Genomic DNA, 17,693 nt, shown 5'->3' with positions numbered 1-17,693 from the left:
TTTCTGGATCTGCCGGGTGGATTCCCATGGTTGCCAAACTGTACACGTCTTTGTCTTCTTCTGGGTTTAAACAATGGCGCTTTTTAGGGCCACTGATTGGCGTCTGGTGATGGAATGAGTGCACAAAATGCTTGCGGTGCTTCGATCCCCCGTTCCTCCACATTGCACACACACGGCCACCACTTTGTGAAGAATCTTCTTGCTTTTCCACACCCAAAACGGAAGTTGTGTGATGTGGTCAAATGACAGATGAGGACTTAGCCTCCTGTGGAGCGCTAGAGGAGTCTCCAGAGGACGATCGGAGCCTGCGGACACCCGAGAGCCCCGAGGAAGAGGAAGAAGAAGATGATGATGAGGAGGATACAGACACAGACGATGGTGCAGTCGGTGAAGCTGCAGATGGTAGTTGTGGTCTCATTGTAATCAAAATGGAGTCATTTTGAATTAGATCATGTTTACATTGAAATATAACATCATATATATATATATATTATATTATATAACATATAACATACAAACACAGCATATCAAACTATATATTCAAAGTACATTCAAAGCATTATATAGCCACATTTCATATTGTATCAAAGGGGTGGGGCCTATCCTCAGATTTTAGTACTAACATGTTCTTTTAATTACTAACCTTATTAATAACCTGGTTTTATCTTTCATGCTTAACATCTGGTTCTGCACCAACATGTAAAGAGTTCTTATTTTGTGTCCTACACAATTTTTAGTGGAAGTTGGATACCATTTTTTTTTCTTTTTATACAAACTTTGGTGGAATTGATGAGATCCTGCTTAGAAGCCTTCAATACAAATGAGTGTAGATGGATAGATAGTGGGAAATTAAGCATTCATTCATTATCTACCGCTTTTCCTCACAAGGGGTCGTGGGGGGGTGCTGGAGCCTATCCCAGCTGTCTTCGGGCGAGAGGCGTAGTACACCCTGGACTGGTTGCCAGCCAATCACAGGGCACATACTATAGACAAACAACCATTCACACTCACATTTTGGAGTCGCTAATTAACCTAGCATGTTTTTGGAATGTGGGAGGAAACCGGAGTACCCGGAGAAAATCCACGCATGCAAACTCCACACTGAGATGGCCGAGGGTGGGAAATTAAGCATTTTTTAAATCTAAATACTTAAGTGTAATTCCAAGTCGCATTTAGGTTCCTATTAATAGCTCCCTGTCTTGTTGAGGATGTTATGTTCACATTGGACTTTATTGCAACCTTAGAGTCTGCATTCTGAGTGGGCTAGAAGTCCCACTTGATGTTCAATCCGAGCTATTCGGCTGTGGATTGCTTGAGGCTGCTCTCGGGTTCGATGTAGTCATCTCATGATGCTTTTCATCACAGTTATTTTGTATGGAACACGGTACTATAAATCACATATTGCGCAATAGGCCCAATACACAGATCAGTAGGTGGAACCTGTTTGAGTCATGGTGCTCGGAACCTGGACTTCATAAGTTTTGGAAGTAAATTTAGGATTGGGAAGTTTGGTGTGGAGGAGTGTTGCTGGTTTAAATTGCTTGGATTCCTTGTATTTCCCTTTCACTGTCCACTTCCTGTCTGATGAAGCATCTTTTTACATTTCTGACTCCACTTCCTGCTCAGATCTTCTCTGTGCCGTATCTCTCATTCTCTCTGTCGTGCTCTTCTCATGTATTTGTCATTCCTGCGTCGTCACCGCCGTCTTCTCGCTTCAGTGATTAAAGCTAAGGATGTGTGATTCTGCTTATCAACCATTCATATCTTCCTTAGCGTACACATCATCTAGCATCTAGCTCCAAAATGTATCTTAATATATGGAATGGATAAGCAGAACACATGCCAAATTAAAACGCCAGTGGGCGCTCGCTGTAGTAACGCCAGTCTGTATGTTTCCGTCAGACAACTGTCACGTTAACAGCGGAGGAGACGCCACTCGAATCCAACAGTTGATTGAGTGTCCGCGTGAGTACAAATGAAAACATTCATGTGGTTTGTGTCTTTTCCTCTTGCTACTAACTCCGACTGGCTGCTGTATTATTTTGATAAATCTGCAAAATTTAATAACCATTCGGTCTTTGCAAAGATCATACTCCTCATGCTCACTTTAACTGTAATCGTCGGAGAGATATTTATTTTACAATAGTTTGCGACTGTTTACAACAGTACACAGCATATAGTTGTGCCTTGTGATTAAGATCATCTTTAAGTCAAAGTCTTTATACGCTAAATAACGCTAAATTCATTTTTAAGCAGCATAAGACGCCAAATACCGTATTTTCTGGACTATAAGTCACACTTTTTTTCATAGGTTGGCTGTTCCTGCCACTTATACTCCAGAGCGACTTATAAATGGAAAAAAGTGTTTATGTTACATAAACACTGAACGCCTTTTCTGTTCATGTTTATTTTTTGTGTAGCTGAATAAGCATTGTGTTAGCATATCTTACACCTATTCAGTCTGTTCTCTATTCAAAAAAATACAAAAATACATAGAAAATCCAGAAAATACGGTTTACGGTCAAGTGGTTTGGAAAATAAATTACTCGCAAAAAATGCGACTTATACTCCAGTGCGACTTATGTATGTTTTTTTTCTACATAATTATGCATTTCTGGCATAGAAAATATGTTAAAATAAAATACATTAAAAAAAAATACATAGAAAATCCAGAAAATACGGTTTTAAAAAATACCTTAAAAAAAAAATACAAAAATACATAGAAAATCCAGAAAATACGGTTTACGGTCAAGTAGTTTGGAAAATAAATTACACGCAAAAATGCGACTTATACTCCAGTGCGACTTATGTATGTTTTTTTCTACCTAATTATGCATTTTTGGTCTTGTGCGACTTATACTCAGGAGCGACTTATAGTCCAGAAAATACGGTAATCCCTTCCAGAAAGTCCAAAATGGTAATGGTAAAATAATTGTTTTACATGTAGAAAACTATTTCAAAAAGCATGAAAATGCATCCAAATAATTAAATAAATACATTAACATATAAGGTCGAGCTTTGTCGAAATTGTCACTTCGCTCAGCTGAATCTGTGGACACCTCCCCCTGGTGCACCACCATGGCCGTCTACCAGGTTGGCGCATGATTGTCCACCGCCAATTTGATAATCCGTTACCACTGAATTTACCACTGTGCGGGTTGCACCACATAATTAGAGACCTTGGGGTCCTTTTTAAATCTCTACAGCAAACCGTCATGATGTCTCATCTCAGAGCTACAAGGTCTCCATCTTACTTGTGGCTTTTGAGTTTTTGTTGTCATCTTTTGGTCTTTTCTTTACCGTCTTCCTGGCTCTTGTCCTCAGAGAGACAATTTTGTTGCTGGAATGTGTAGCCGGTTGGATGGAGAAATAAAAACTTGCTCATAACATTTGTTCTATCATTGTTATACCATCAAGTGCAGGAAAAGCTTCAATATACTTTTCTCTCTTTTATTGAATAATCAAGGAGATAAACATTATTCTGGTTTACACCCATTATGAGATTAACAGTGTCCTTCATATAATAACCATATTGGTCTCCATGGAGACACACAGCAGCATTAATGTTAATGTCGCATTTCCTTTCGCTGATATTTGCTGTTCTTTTTTCCCTCTTGTCTCTGCAGCAGTGAAACAGCTGAAGGAAGCAGTCAGTTCATCAATCCACAAACTAGCAAACTTTGATGGTAAGAGCTTTGCTAATCAAATAGCTTTTAAGAGGAGGCATGATTATTGTCCAGACCTGAATGAATTATTCAGTGAGAGGAATCTTAAGTGAAGGTGTAAAACCGTATACTCCTAATCACATGTTGATTGTATTTGTGTGTAGACGCTCACCTACAGAACAACCAGACGGCAGAAGACAACATTCTGACCAGCCCAGGCCGACGCTTAGGCGGTAAGCCACCACTTCTTCACTCCAAGCTGCTAAATGCTCATCAAAGTATACTTCTTGGAAGTATGTGATGAAGTCGAGACCTTTTAGGCTAGTTAAGAATCCATTATTAGTACCCTCAGTGTCATTGTCGTCACTTTAGAAAGACAATGGCAGCCATTCTATGCTACATTAACTGCTACATTAATCTGCATGTGCGTTGACGATTTTTTTTGTCATATTCATGCTGCTAAAAAAAAAATGTCCTGTTGTGTGTCCACAGGAAATCTGATGGATGCCAAAGAATCGGATATGTCGGACACACTGAGTCCAAGCAAAGATCGTAGTAGTGACGATACATCAGGTCAGTGAAACATAGAATCACATTTTTAGGTTGTTTTATATATTTTTTTTTAACTTTTTTGGGGTGGGCTGCACGGCTTTCGAGTGGTTAGCGTGCAGACCTCACAGCTAGGAGACCCCAGCTCTGTGTGGAGTTTGCATGTTCTTCCCGTGCATGCGTTGGGTTTTCTCCGGGTACTCCACATCCCAATGTTTATGTCCCGGTATTAACATCCTTACCTCAATTTATTGATTTTATCATCATTATTAGCTAGCACTTACTTCAACACCACTACTTTAGCATCGCATCTACTTACAATTTATGTTAGCTCCCTTGCGTTAGTCTTCTTAGATACTGTTTTACACAACCTTATATATGATTCTTCACTTCATATATTATAGCTAACACTGACTGACTTTAGCATCCCAAGTTAACATTAGTTAGCGCCTTCATGTCAGCATTCTTACTGCATCTAATTGTGTTTCACATCCCGGGCTGCACGGCGGTCGAGTGGTTAGCGCGCAGACCTCACAGCTAGGAGACCCGAGTTCAATCCCACTCCTCTGTGTGGAGTTTGCATGTTCTCCCCGTGCATGCGTGGGTTTTCTCCGGGTACTCCGGTTTCCTCCCACATTCCAAAAACATGCCAGGTTAATTGGCGACTCCAAATTGTCCATAGGTATGAATGTGAGTGTGAATGGTTGTTTGTCTATATGTGCCCTGTGATTGGCTGGCCACCAGTCTTGCCCAAAGACAGCTGGGATAGGCTCCAGCACCTCCGTGCAACCCTCGTGAGGATAAGCGGAAGAAAATGAATGAACTTTTTTTTGTTTTAGATTAGTTTTGTTTTGCATTTTTCTAGCCGTATCCTCTGACTTACATCATAATTAAATAATGAATTAATAAATGCCGTGATATGGTAAGGGATAAGATTAACTTAACTGTGCTTCTTCCCGCTGTTTTTCAGACATGTTGAATCGTGGAACTGTAAATATATGATGCACTCCAGTGTAACCTTGTATTAATTTTTGAAATAAACAAAATAATAATGTGGGTTAGTTGTAACATACTGTATCTCCCATAAAGTCTACAACTTGAGTAACTTAACTTGAGGGACATTTTTTGCACCTCATAATGTGGGTCCTAATTGGAAAAAAATAAACACTATAAATTTTAATTGGCTTTCAGATGGCAACATGGATGACCAGGAGCTCAATGAACCCCTCAACAGAGTAGCTTTACTCAAAGGTAACCATGGCATCGATTGTTGTTCTCCACTAATGAATTGAATATTCATTTACTGCAAGCTGCAGTTAAAAGCTTCTCCACTTGGAATGTTCTCAAATGTTCCCCTATTAAAGACGTGTCTGTATGTGTCTAGCTGAGTTGCATCGGGCTGGCTTAGAACCTGGTGACACGGAGCAGGTCATCCATCACCTACACAGGGAGCTTCTGGAGGCCCAGGAACTTGCCAATACTGGCAAACAGAAATGTCTGGAACTTCAAGGTGATTCACCGTATACTCTGTGATTATAATAATTCATGTTATGGCCCAATGATAGATATATATATATACATTTGGACACAAAGGTTTAGACACACCTTCTCATACTATTGAATGGGAAAGTATGGTTATTATTGATAAATTATTAGATATTAGACTAATTTGCTTTGCCACCTATAACCCAAAGCAAAGATGTTAGTGCTAGTTGAGTGTCTATTGACCTAAATTTTATTGGTTTTAGCATCTTTAATGCACAAAATGTAGCAATGTGGCCTTTATGTTGTTTTATTACAGTTTAAAAAAAAACAGCATTTCAAGAAATGCTGCAAACGTTAGACAGTTTGAATTGCCTGTGAGAAAATACATCTCACAAATGGCTATTTCGCAACTTTACAGAGTGAAAGATTACATATTAAAGGAAATATTGCATTATTATGATGTATTATTTATTATATATACCACTATGGATAACGATGATGTGGGTCAATCTGTATGTCTGTAGCTCTGCTGGAGGAGGAGAGGAGGAGTAACTCTCAGCAGACTGATGAGTCGACCAAACAGATCCAGTACCTGCAGAGTTAGTATACACACACACACACACACACACACACAGCAGAATAATCTAAGGTCAAACCCAATGCATTCTGGGATTCTGATTAACCTCCAATTTGTTGTCACTTGTAGTAATAGAATGAATCTGTTTCACTGTCAAACAGTTGCCATGATAAGCACTTAGTTTATGTTTATTTATTGTCATGCAAGTTTAAAAAAAAACAGTTTGTGTCCCTTCTTGCTCCGGTCCGCCCGCTGCAAATTCGCATAACAAAAACATAAAATAACAGCAAATAAAATGTCATAGTACAGGGAAGGTGTAGCTTACCTGTACTATGAAATTTGAGCTTACCTTTCCTGGCAGAGCAAATCTGTTTAGCATGTAAGGGCATTTAGATACAATAATAATTTTAAAAAATCAGTTAACCGTTAAATGGATAGTTCTGATTTTTTTTACAAAAGTGCAATTTGATTTGCGTCACTTCAAATTGCGTTATCTATTTTTTTTTAAACTGAACTCTGGCTCAACTTTGATAACAAGTAATGACACAGGAAAACTGTCTTTGTCCATCTTGCACTGTCTCACATGTGTCGTATCTGTCGTGTGTGTGTGTGTGTGTGTGTGTGTGTGTAGCTCAGCTCGGGAAGCTGCAAGCCGACATGGAGGCTCTTAGGGAGCAGAGGGAGAACACCATCTGTAGCACACGAGAGGAGCTGTACTCTGCCCAGGAGGAGGTAAACACTGTCATTTATAGTACTTTCATTCATACTGTCCTTTCCAAAGTATTTTCAAAGTATAGCAGCTGACGTTTTTTCTTTTAAACTGTGTGTCAGATTCTTGTCCTGCGGCACGCTATGGAAGCGGCCACTGCTGAGCGAGAGCGGGACATTACCGCTTTGCAGGAGGACCTGGGCGGTGTTCGGTCCGAGCTGGAGCACTGGAGGAGCACGGCCGCCAAGTACGAGGAGGAGATCCGTCGGCTGCAGGACACCTTCACGCAGCAGCAACAGCACAACACCAGTCAGCTGCATGGTATGCACCATATGTACTTGTGTGTGTGTGTGTGACAGTCTAAAAGTACTTCACTACAACAACAATTATCTTGTTCCCCCCCTAGTGGAGTGTGTTGCACTGCATGAGCGGTGTGCGTCTTTGCAGCAGGACTGTGATGGCCTGAGAGCTGAGAGGAAGACTCTTATGGAAAAACTGCACCACCTGGAGGACGAACTGTGCAGGTGCATATAAACACATGCATTGTATTGCTTCGTTTTCATTGTTTGTGCAACTTCCTTTTTGTATTAAGATTAAGATATGCCTTTATTAATATATTATATATTAATATATAATTATTAATATATTAAAATACTACTTTATGTTGTGTATTTTTTTCACAACTTTTTACAACCTTATTCTCTGTATATGTAGTACTCGGGCACAGAGTCTAGCCCTCAGCAGCAGACTGGAGTCTCTGGGGAAGAGGGAGGAGGTTCTGCAGGACAAACTGGGTTCTCTGGAGAACCAGCACCTGCAGGACGCAAGCAAGCTTAAGAGCCAGCTGGACCAGGCCCAGGACCGCACACACACTCTGCAGAGAGAGGTAGAGTCTCGGTCTCGGCAATACGAATACGAATTCATCCACCAACATGTGTTTGTGTGTGTGTGTGTGTTTGTGTGTTGTAGTATGAAGACACACAATCGCAGCTGTCAGACCTTCGTCAGCGATATGAGAGAACGGAGCAGGAGAAGATAAACATCCACCAGGAGCTGGAGCAGTGTAGGAACAGCCTGAAAATGCTGCAGGATAAGAACAGCTCTGTGAGAAAACACACAATTTCTTTCTCTCTTGCTCACACACACACACACACACACACACACTTCTGTAAATTGGGAAAAGAAAATTCCGATGCTAATATCCTCAGCTGTTTTTGGGTTTTCCCATCCTTCTGTATGTGTCTTTGCTGTTTTGTGTTAATTTGCATTGCAGTAGAATCCCCAGTGTGTGTGTGTGTGTGTGTGTGTGTGCGTGTTCTACCTGTGAATGTCTTCGAGGCGCTCAATCGTCCCCGCCAAGCCTGGAAACACAAAGCGGTGGAAAAATATGAGCAGAATAATTTTCCACCAAACTTAATAATCATGTTAGCGTGATTGCTGCACCAATCATCGTAGTAGGTCAACATGAGCTGCACTCGCGTCATGTGACCTCATGGCCTTGCCCGCCTTTTCCAGCTTATCAAAAGCAGATGCTACTTTGCCGCCGTTCGGACGAAGCAGTCCCTCCCCTTTTTGTAGTCCCTCCTCCTCCTCTTCTTCCTCCTATCAGGATGTTTACAAAACCCAATCACATCGCCAGATAAATAAACAGCAGCACAACTGAAGGCACTTACCTGTTAATTCTTACCACATGTCAGGCTTTTTGTTAGTCGATCCTCGCAAAATGGGGGTTAAAGGTCATTTGAGTGCCCGCACACCAGCTGGCTCGTATGTAGATTTTTTTTTTTTACTTAAAGTGATTTGGAGTACATAAGAGAACATGAAAAGGAAAATATAGCGCTTTTGTTCATGAGTGTAGCATTAGCAGAACCAATGTTGTGATAGCGGTCAGGCGCACGCTTTTGCTAAATTTGTTGTAAAAAGCCATACCGACATTTTAAAGCACACGCAGAGCTAGATCGCAGATAGCTAATGCTAATTACATGCTAATTTGGAGACCACGCACCTGACGGCTTTAGGAAATTGGTTTCATTGAAAAGAGGCGCTAATTTCCGCCTTTGCAGTCAGTTGTCAACAGGAAGTGACGTCATGTGACGTGTGTCGTAGAGATCGACAGGTGTCGACTGTAATGCTTTGCTCCCCCCGTCACCTCACCTCGCCATCCCCCCGACCCTCAGCCCTCCCTGCCATTGCTGCTCCATCCTCCATATTGGTTTTAGTTGATTTGCTGGCTGATTTCTTCTTGTCCCTCTCCTGAACACCCCCCTCCCCCCCTCCCCCAATAGCCATCCATACTGCAGCCTGTCCAAGCCATATTCATGGGTCTTGTCCTGGCTCTGCTCTACTGGTGTTTCGGCCAGTTGTGGTAGAAAGGTACACGCCGACACAAAGTATCTCTTTGTACTTCATTCCTCCACCTGTCACTCTCTCTGTCCACATCGGTCCCAAAGATTAGACATGTAAAAAATGTCCTTACGCTGTGAGATGTTCAGGGTCACACATTGCGGACGTTCTCACTAAACTTCACATACAACAGCTGTAATCCTGTTTTAAAAAAAAAAAAAAAAAAAAAACATGAAGCGTTTGACCCGAAGAGGACATTTTTATCACATGACTGCGTGATACGTTCCTCATCTCGATGGTGTGTAAGAGTGTTCTTGGAACGCATCACTCGGGGGACCTCTACTCCTTAAAGACTCCAAACTAAATACTCAAGTCTGCACAGGTCTAACCTTTTGACTTATTTGACACCAAGAAGATAAATAACGCACTTTGAGTTGGAGGAGTCTTTAACGTTTCGTGTCTTTTTGTTTTTAACGCTTCTTTTTCCACACTTTGCATGTCCCGCACCCGCTTGCCTCCTTTCCTCTCAATCCGCCCATCTTTTTACACTTCTTTTTACTTCTCATATGCTGCCCCTCAAGATCCACAAAGATTGTATTTTAATGTCTCTGTCTCAGCTGAGGAATATTTTGTGTTGCTTAAAACACAACAAAAATCACATTGACATGGCCAGCAGTTTACTATTTATTTTTATGTATTGATTCATTTTTTTAGATAATATTAGGGCCGCTCTGAAAAGAAAAAATATGCCTTGAGAATAAGGTCTCAGAGTTACTTGACTGAAATAATAATATTTATAATTAATATTAATAAATAAGAAATATTATTATCAATATTTTAATTAATACTAATATAACATTAATATATGACATATAATATCGAATATAATATTATAACAACAATTAATATTTTTTCATTTTAATATTAATAATTCTAATGTATATAATATAATATTATAATAATAATTAATATTTTTCATTTTAATTACAATCTAGTAAGTAATATTAATAATTAATATTAATGTATATAAAAATATTAATATTAATATTTTAATGAATTAGTACTAAATATAACATTAATATATCATATATATCTAATATTATATTATAATATAATACAATAATAATGAATATTTGTTCTTTTTAATGTTAATATTAATATTAATTCTAATGTATATAATAGAATATAATATTATAATAATAATTAATATTTTTTCATTTTAATTGAAATCAATTAAAAAAATTAAAATTAAATTGCAATCTAAAACAGATTTAATATTAATGTTAATATTAATGTTAATATTAATGTTAATCACATATTATAACAGTCATATTATAAGAAAAATAATTTCAAGAATTCAAGCAAACTCTTCTAATTCAATGTACATTGTTTTGGTTTTATGTTTAGTCATAACACGATGATTTCATTCTCTTTATGTTATTAATATTAGTCCTATACCAAAAGGACTGATTTAATTAGCGTTTTAATATATATATATATTTTTATTCTTTTTTTCTTATTTTTTATTCAATTGGGTTTTTGTATTTGGCTTAATTTCTTGTCATTTTACCTGGCAACATTACAAGCTGTAAGGCGACCATCTGGCATCGCAGGAGACGATGACATCATCAGTCCAAACAATGAGGACATATTCACAGACATGACTGGTCCTGTAAAAGAATCATAATTAAACGTGACTCACGCTGATGACTGATGTGTTTGCACCAGCAGCGACACAAACAAATACAACCTTTATTGGCGGACATTTTTAGGGGCTTTTTTGTTGCTATACATTTATTTCCCCTCCTTTTATCATCCTCTCTGTTTGTTTGTTATTTGACCAAATGAGACGCCAAATGATATTGTCGTATTTGTTGGCAGGGCGGATGGAGCCCCTGGATGCCGGTCATCGCAGTGATGGTCGCCGTGACGGCAGCCATCATCTACCCCAACCTCTCTAAGAGCAGCTCGGCCTAACACACACACACACACACACACACACACATACATATACACACATTGTATAAAGTTTAATTGTACATAATTGTAGAGGGAATATAAAGGTTGTGGTTTCTTACAGAGATTTATTTGGTTTTTGTTGAGCAGCAGAAAAGTTTAGTTTTTGGTTTTCATTCGCTCTCTCTCAGCTGTTGGTGGGGCTTTTTTTTTTTTTTTTTTTTGTCGCTATATATTTTTTTTGTCACATGATGATCCCGATTGGCTCGCCATGCAGGTCCACATTGGCTCACCAAAGTGCTTACTTGGTGGTTTTACGTTTTGGGGAGGGGGGTGGGGGCTCGTTCTAAGAAATATACGCTAACACAAACATATCTTGCTAACACACCGCGTCTCGTTTAAAAACACAACATCTCTTCGGTGTTTGTCGTTTTCTCACGGAGCAAAATGGCCACGCTTTGAAACTTGAAGCCAAATGATAGAATTCGAGGGCAGATGTTTTTCTTTGTGAGGTCACACAAAAAAGGGTCGGGGGTTGGGGGGGGGGGCGCTCAAAGTGCCTCTGTTGTAACTTAACACATTTATGTGTGTGTGTATATGTGCGAACGTATCACCGCACGACCGCACTCGATTGAGTCCTGTGTGTGTGTGTTAGACGTATAAAGTCGCTATTTGTGTCCAGTGAACGCACCGTGTGAGGATTGTGACACTTGACCAACAAACATTCACTCGTTCATTACATCTTCATGTCGGCTTTTTTTTTTTTTTTTTGGTCAACTTTGCCTCCAAATCCTAACGCCAAACGCCAAATGTCACCTCAACAAAGGACCTTTTAGACGTAGCACGTAACACTTTCCATAATGATGCAAAAGAACTTTTCTTTTTTTTTTTTATGAGACACATGTAAAGTTCGTGTGGGTGCGCCAGCGCAGCATTTTGTCACCCTGTGTGTAAATGTCTTGTCTCTGTGTTTTAAAACAAGAAATAAACGAACAATTATTGCAGATGTTTAAAGAGAAACACTACAGTACGGAGAGAGAGAGAATTGTAAAAATACAAATGTTATTGAATGACGTGCTATGTAGAGCTATTTTTGGTTAAAAACCTGGACGGGGAGTTGTGTAGATGGGTGGAATATATATATAGTATGCAGGGAAAACGTTTGGAATAAAGTTGTAGCAAGCTGACCCACCAACAACAGCTTCTGGTATCGTCTGTCACAAACGAGATCATCTTCAATTGTTCTTTAGTCTCTCAACAAGGAAACGAGAAGTCAAAAACAAAGCCTTTAAAACATACATATACTATATACTATCCCAGCTGTCTTTGGGCGAGAGGCGGTGTCGCCAGCCAATCACAGGGCACATATAGACAAACAACCATTCACACTCACATTCATACCTATGGACAATTTGGAGTCGCTAATTAACCTAGCATGTTTTTGGAATGTGGGAGGAAACCGGAGTACCCGGAGAAAACCCACGCATGCACGGGGAGTACATGCAAACTCCACACAGAGATGGCCGAGGGTGGAATCGAACTCGGGTCTCCTAGCTGTGAGGACTGCGTGCTAACCACTCGACCACCGTGCAGCCTGAAATGTTGATAATAATAACTTAATAAAATAACAGTGTTGACTTGAAATATACATATATTTTTTACCTTTTTACAAAATAAATGATCTAAGAAAAGAAAATATCATTAAAAAACAAATAAAAAAATATAAATTAATATATATTTAAAAAAATATATAAACAATAATAAAAAAATATATATATATAAATTTAAATTCAACAAAAAATTTAAACGCATAAACAGAGCTAAATACACTACATCGATACTTAAATATATTCTCATGATCATCCATCCATTTTCTATACCGCTTATCCTCACTAGGGTCGAGTGGGTATGCTGGAGCCTATCCCAGCTGTCTTACGCTTATAAATCTAACAGTCTGCATTGAATTATTTGGAGCACTTTAAACATCAGACCTCAAGAAATTGCAAAATATAATTTTATAATATTTTTATAATATAATTTTTTTTTTTTTTTTTACTAAATAAGACATCCGACTTACAAGTCATATTGCCAGCTTGTATACTAAGAATAAAATAACATACTAGCGGGCCGGATTCAAACGCTTGGTGGTCTGCATGTGGCCCCCAGGCCGTAGTTTGCCCACCCCTGCTCTAACAATGAAAATATTTGATTCCTACTTTTACAGATATGGATATCTATAAGTAAAATATTTCTAGATAAGGTAGTTGTGCCTCAGCCACTGTCGTCATGCAGTGGCAGTTAGAAGTACACAAGATGTCAAGAATGTACAAGGTTTGTAAAATTGTACATTAGAAGACAAGTGGTCGGAAGATTGATCCCTGTGGAACGCCACACTTTGCCACTTTTTGCTTGTATTTAATTTTTTTAAGGATATTTTCCAATCTGTTATCATTGAGAAAAGATATGAGGAAGTTCCGCTAGAGTCCGGGCACAAGAGGAGAACAATAAAAAAAAGAACATCAGCTGGAAACATTGACACTATGCTTGTGTATCACTACTATTGTGTGTGATTCATTTCATCCACACAAAATGACAGACAAGCAATCATTAAAACACGCCTGAACCTGCTGGCCTATCGACTGATATGATGTCAAGGCATCAGTCATCTATTGCAACATGCACAAAGAATGACAGACTGACATCAGCTCACTAAATGATACATTTAGGGACAGACGATAACTACAGTGCTCCAAAATGAATATTGAGTAACAATGAATGCTGAAGCTGAACCGAAGTGTGGAATTCATGTTGAACGAGTCGAGAAATGTGTTGAATCCTATATTCACCCACTGAGGATCGAACCAGCAACTGAGCCAAAACCAGCACAGTGATATGGTAATGGTTTAATTTCATTTGAACATGCATCAGATGACAATTGAATGCATCACATAATCAGTTCACAGTTCCACATGTCCAAAAGGAGTAGGAAGAAGCAAAGCTTATTAAATCCTACCCCTCCATCTGGTACGTTTACAATCAGTAACTGTTACATTTGTTCACTTCCTGCTTTCCTAATATAGTTTACATTTTTTTTGTTTTTTTTAATTTTTTTTTTCTGTTTTTGTTCTTTAATATTTGAATTCTATGGTAATGGTAATGGTTTAATTTCATTTGAACATGCATCAGATTACAATTGAATGCATCACATAATCAGTTCCCAGTTCCACATGTCCGAAAGGAGTAGGAAGAAGCAAAGCTTATTAAATCCTACCCCTCCATCTGGTACTTTTACAATCAGTAACTGTTACATTTGTTCACTTCCTGCTTTCCTAATATAGTTTTTTTTAATTTTATTTTATTTTTGTCACATACCGAAGTACGAGGTGATATGAGCATACAATATACATGTAACATTAAATGTACAATTAATTTCCACCAATGGGGATAGACGTCCTGATAAGATCGGAATCGTCGGAATGTCGGAATGGTTTGAAGCGGTTGATAAAAGTGGGAATAGTGGACAAAAAAAAGACCATTTAATTTCTCCGTCGTTAGCAAACCATGAAGGTTGGAAATTGAAATTAAAATAAAAGAAATAAAAAAATTAAGACTGAATGTTGGAATCATTTGATAAGAATTGAACCAGCAACATGTTGGGGGGGGGGGGGGGGGGGAAACAACCACTCTACCACCTCAGCTGCAGTACATCAGCCTAAAAATTACAATAATAACATGTAAAATAACATTTCATCGGTAGGGGGCGCCAGATAACTTGACCATTATAACATTTTTCTTGAGAAAATCCTCATAGAAAATATAAAAATGACAATAAATCTGCATCAATGTGTCCTGATCATTTCAACCGTATTGGCCACAATACTGCATCCCTTTAAAAGTAAGACCAAAAGTACTACATTAATCGAAGAACACAAGTACTACGTCAATATTCTGTTGTTCTATCAGGTTTTGAAGATGTAACACCCTGACGTGTTTCTAAGCACAACGTGTACAACAATTTACTTGGATCGTAGAAAGCTTTTTTTTATGTTACTCCACCTCATATAGACGATCTTTGGCCACAAAGCTCGACGTCATCCAAAGTGATGCCGCGTTCACGCTCTGCCACAAAATGAGCGTAACGAACGTCTATAGCTAAAGCAGCATAACCGCAACGTCAAATCGCTCTGTTGTTTTGTTTGCAGGAACTTGTCTGAGATTGTAGGCTAGCTTGGCGATCGAACTGTGAAGAATATTGTCCACTATTTACCAGTGCTTTAACGTCGTTTCTATTCTAAGTGAGAGAAAAAGCTCAGCTACACGAGTGACACTGAACGCACCAGGAGCGAGTGGTTCTGCGAGTCTCCCAAAGCAGTCCAAAGTCAGTGGAGTCTTCCCGGAGGAAGCACCGCGCACCGGCCCGGTTCCCCTCAACGTTCAAACACGGTCCAGCACTGAGAGAAACCACCATGCCGACCACGGAGAAGGACCTGGCGGAGGACGCGCCGTGGAAGAAGATCCAGCAGAACACATTTACGCGTTGGATCAACGAGCACCTGAAGTGCGTCAACAAGCGGATCGTGGATCTTCAGCTCGACTTGGGCGACGGCCTGAGGCTCATCGCGCTGCTGGAGGTCCTGAGCCACAAGAAGATGCACCACAGGTTCCACCAGAGGCCCAACTTCAGGCAGATGAAGCTGGAGAACGTCTCGGTCGCTCTGGAGTTTCTGGACAACGAGAACATCAAGCTTGTCTCCATCGGTGAGTTGAGTTGGAACTTTGGAACTTTCCAGAAAAGAGAGGTACACTCATAAAGTTGAACTTTGCTATACCACCAAATGCAGAACCTCCGTTTACAATGCGTATATTTTTTATTCACACCATTATGACCCAACTAAACAAAAAAATAGCGTTTTTACAAATATGGCGTTTGAATGAACTTTACGCGGGCTTTGATTCGGCAAACATTTTAATTGATGACAGTGACTTATAAAACAAAAATATCGACTTATGACGAAGGGAAGGAATGTCTTTCATAGACTTGTTAGCTTGACGGTCGACGCCTTTCATTCAGTCACTTCTTTGACATGCACGTCTTCGATTAAATACACATGTTACACAGAGACATCTTTATGGATTTTAACACGATATTACATTTGTATATATTGTTTCTATACGAAACAAATCAATGGAAATCAATTTTACACACACAATGAAGTATCAACATAATTTTTTTAAAAGAGGCGTTAAATTGACTCATTTCTTAAGGTAGTTTGGCAAGCAGTAGAGGTGGGTATAAAGTAGCAGACCCCCAAAAAGAGGAGTGGGTGAATAAAATGAACGCACCCCATCCCCATTAGTTTTGAAGGCTGTATAAAAGTTGTGGTGTGTTAGAATAGTATTCGATTCCTGATTCGACTCTCTATGGCTGCTGCTTTGTTTTTGTTATAAATAGTATATTTGGGTACAAATTGAGCCTTATTTGTGTGAATAAAAATGGAAAATAACGTGTTTAAGAGAAGGACTAATTGAAAATGTCGGCAAGTACACGCTGTAAAGCCTAGCATTTTTGTAGTTATTTTTGGATATTTGATTTCGCAGCGCCAACGTTTTTATCAGCAAAGTTGGACTCTTTGTTGAGGTCAACAAAGTACAGAAGTTTACAACTAAAGTAAACAAAAGGCGAGGAAGCCCTTTTAGCCTTTTTCTTTTCACAAATTGTTAGTAGGGATCGCCATTAGCCATTAGCCATTAGCGGTGCTATTAATAAACTGAAATATGACCACAAACACAGCCTTTAAAAAATAGTATTCTTCTTTTTTGGTGTTTAGTGCAGATGAACAGTCACAGTGAGAACGGACACAAGTAGAAAGACTAAAAAAAGATTGTTGGAAAGTGCAACCGTGTGTTTTCACTCCACACACAATTAGCATGATTACACATGTGTGTGTGTACAGTATGTGTGTGTGTGTGTGTGTTGTGTCGCTGATGTCACTCAAGGGCGGTTAAGACGTTTTTTTGAAGCTTTGTGGTCTGGCGAAAAAAATTAAGAGGCGGTAATATTTGTAGCGGGGCTGCACAGCGGTTGAGTGGTTAGCACGCAGACCTCACAGCTCGGAAAACAAGGGTTCAATTCCACCCTCGGCCATCTCTGTGTGGAGTTTGCATGTTCTCCCCGTGCATGCGTGGGTTTTCTCCGGTTTCCTCCCACATTCCAAAAACATGCTAGGTTAATTAGCGACTCCAAATGTGAGTGTGAATGGTTGTTTGTCTATATGTGCCCTGTGATTGGCTAGCCACCAGTCCAGGGTGTAGCCCGCCTCTCGCCCGAAGACAGCTGAGATAGGTTCCAGGACCCCCCACAACCCTCGTGAGGAAAAGCTGTAGAAAATGAATGAATATTATTTGTAGC

At 39.4% G+C, this 17,693-nt stretch overlaps 2 protein-coding genes across 9 annotated transcripts in view; both read left to right on the top strand.

Moving 5' to 3' along the window:
- Nucleotides 1–12,482, top strand: part of slmapa (sarcolemma associated protein a) — a 34,864-nt gene extending 22,382 nt beyond the window's left edge. For 4 of the 8 annotated variants that reach the window (XM_058054839.1, XM_058054843.1, XM_058054845.1 and 1 more), the window contains 14 exons: nt 250–402; nt 1,903–1,965; nt 3,627–3,686; nt 3,830–3,898; nt 4,158–4,238; nt 5,406–5,465; nt 5,599–5,724; nt 6,224–6,298; nt 6,908–7,008; nt 7,108–7,306; nt 7,392–7,509; nt 7,700–7,871; nt 7,955–8,089; nt 11,210–12,482. In XM_058054839.1, the coding sequence (XP_057910822.1) occupies nt 250–402; nt 1,903–1,965; nt 3,627–3,686; nt 3,830–3,898; nt 4,158–4,238; nt 5,406–5,465; nt 5,599–5,724; nt 6,224–6,298; nt 6,908–7,008; nt 7,108–7,306; nt 7,392–7,509; nt 7,700–7,871; nt 7,955–8,089; nt 11,210–11,305 (1,508 nt within the window). In that variant the 3' untranslated portion in view covers nt 11,306–12,482. Of the gene's footprint in view, nt 1–249; nt 403–1,902; nt 1,966–3,626; nt 3,687–3,829; nt 3,899–4,157; nt 4,239–5,405; nt 5,466–5,598; nt 5,725–6,223; nt 6,299–6,907; nt 7,009–7,107; nt 7,307–7,391; nt 7,510–7,699; nt 7,872–7,954; nt 8,090–9,270; nt 9,359–11,209 lie in introns of all 8 variants that reach the window. The other 4 variants (XM_058054840.1, XM_058054842.1, XM_058054841.1 and 1 more) reach the window with 4 other exon arrangements.
- A 2,954-nt stretch (nt 12,483–15,436) lies between these two features.
- The window catches only part of LOC131106038 (filamin-B), a 52,712-nt gene continuing 50,455 nt past the window's right edge, over nt 15,437–17,693 (top strand). Inside the window, exon 1 of the mRNA XM_058054696.1 lies at nt 15,437–16,042. Coding sequence (XP_057910679.1) covers nt 15,751–16,042 — 292 coding nt within the window. The 5' untranslated portion in view covers nt 15,437–15,750. The remainder of the gene's footprint in view (nt 16,043–17,693) is intronic.

Source organism: Doryrhamphus excisus, chromosome 18 (genome assembly GCF_030265055.1).
Source record: "Doryrhamphus excisus isolate RoL2022-K1 chromosome 18, RoL_Dexc_1.0, whole genome shotgun sequence".
NCBI classification, from domain to species: Eukaryota; Metazoa; Chordata; class Actinopteri; order Syngnathiformes; family Syngnathidae; genus Doryrhamphus; species Doryrhamphus excisus.
Note: the sequence above shows the minus strand (reverse complement) of the source record. Positions and strands in the feature narration are given on the sequence as shown.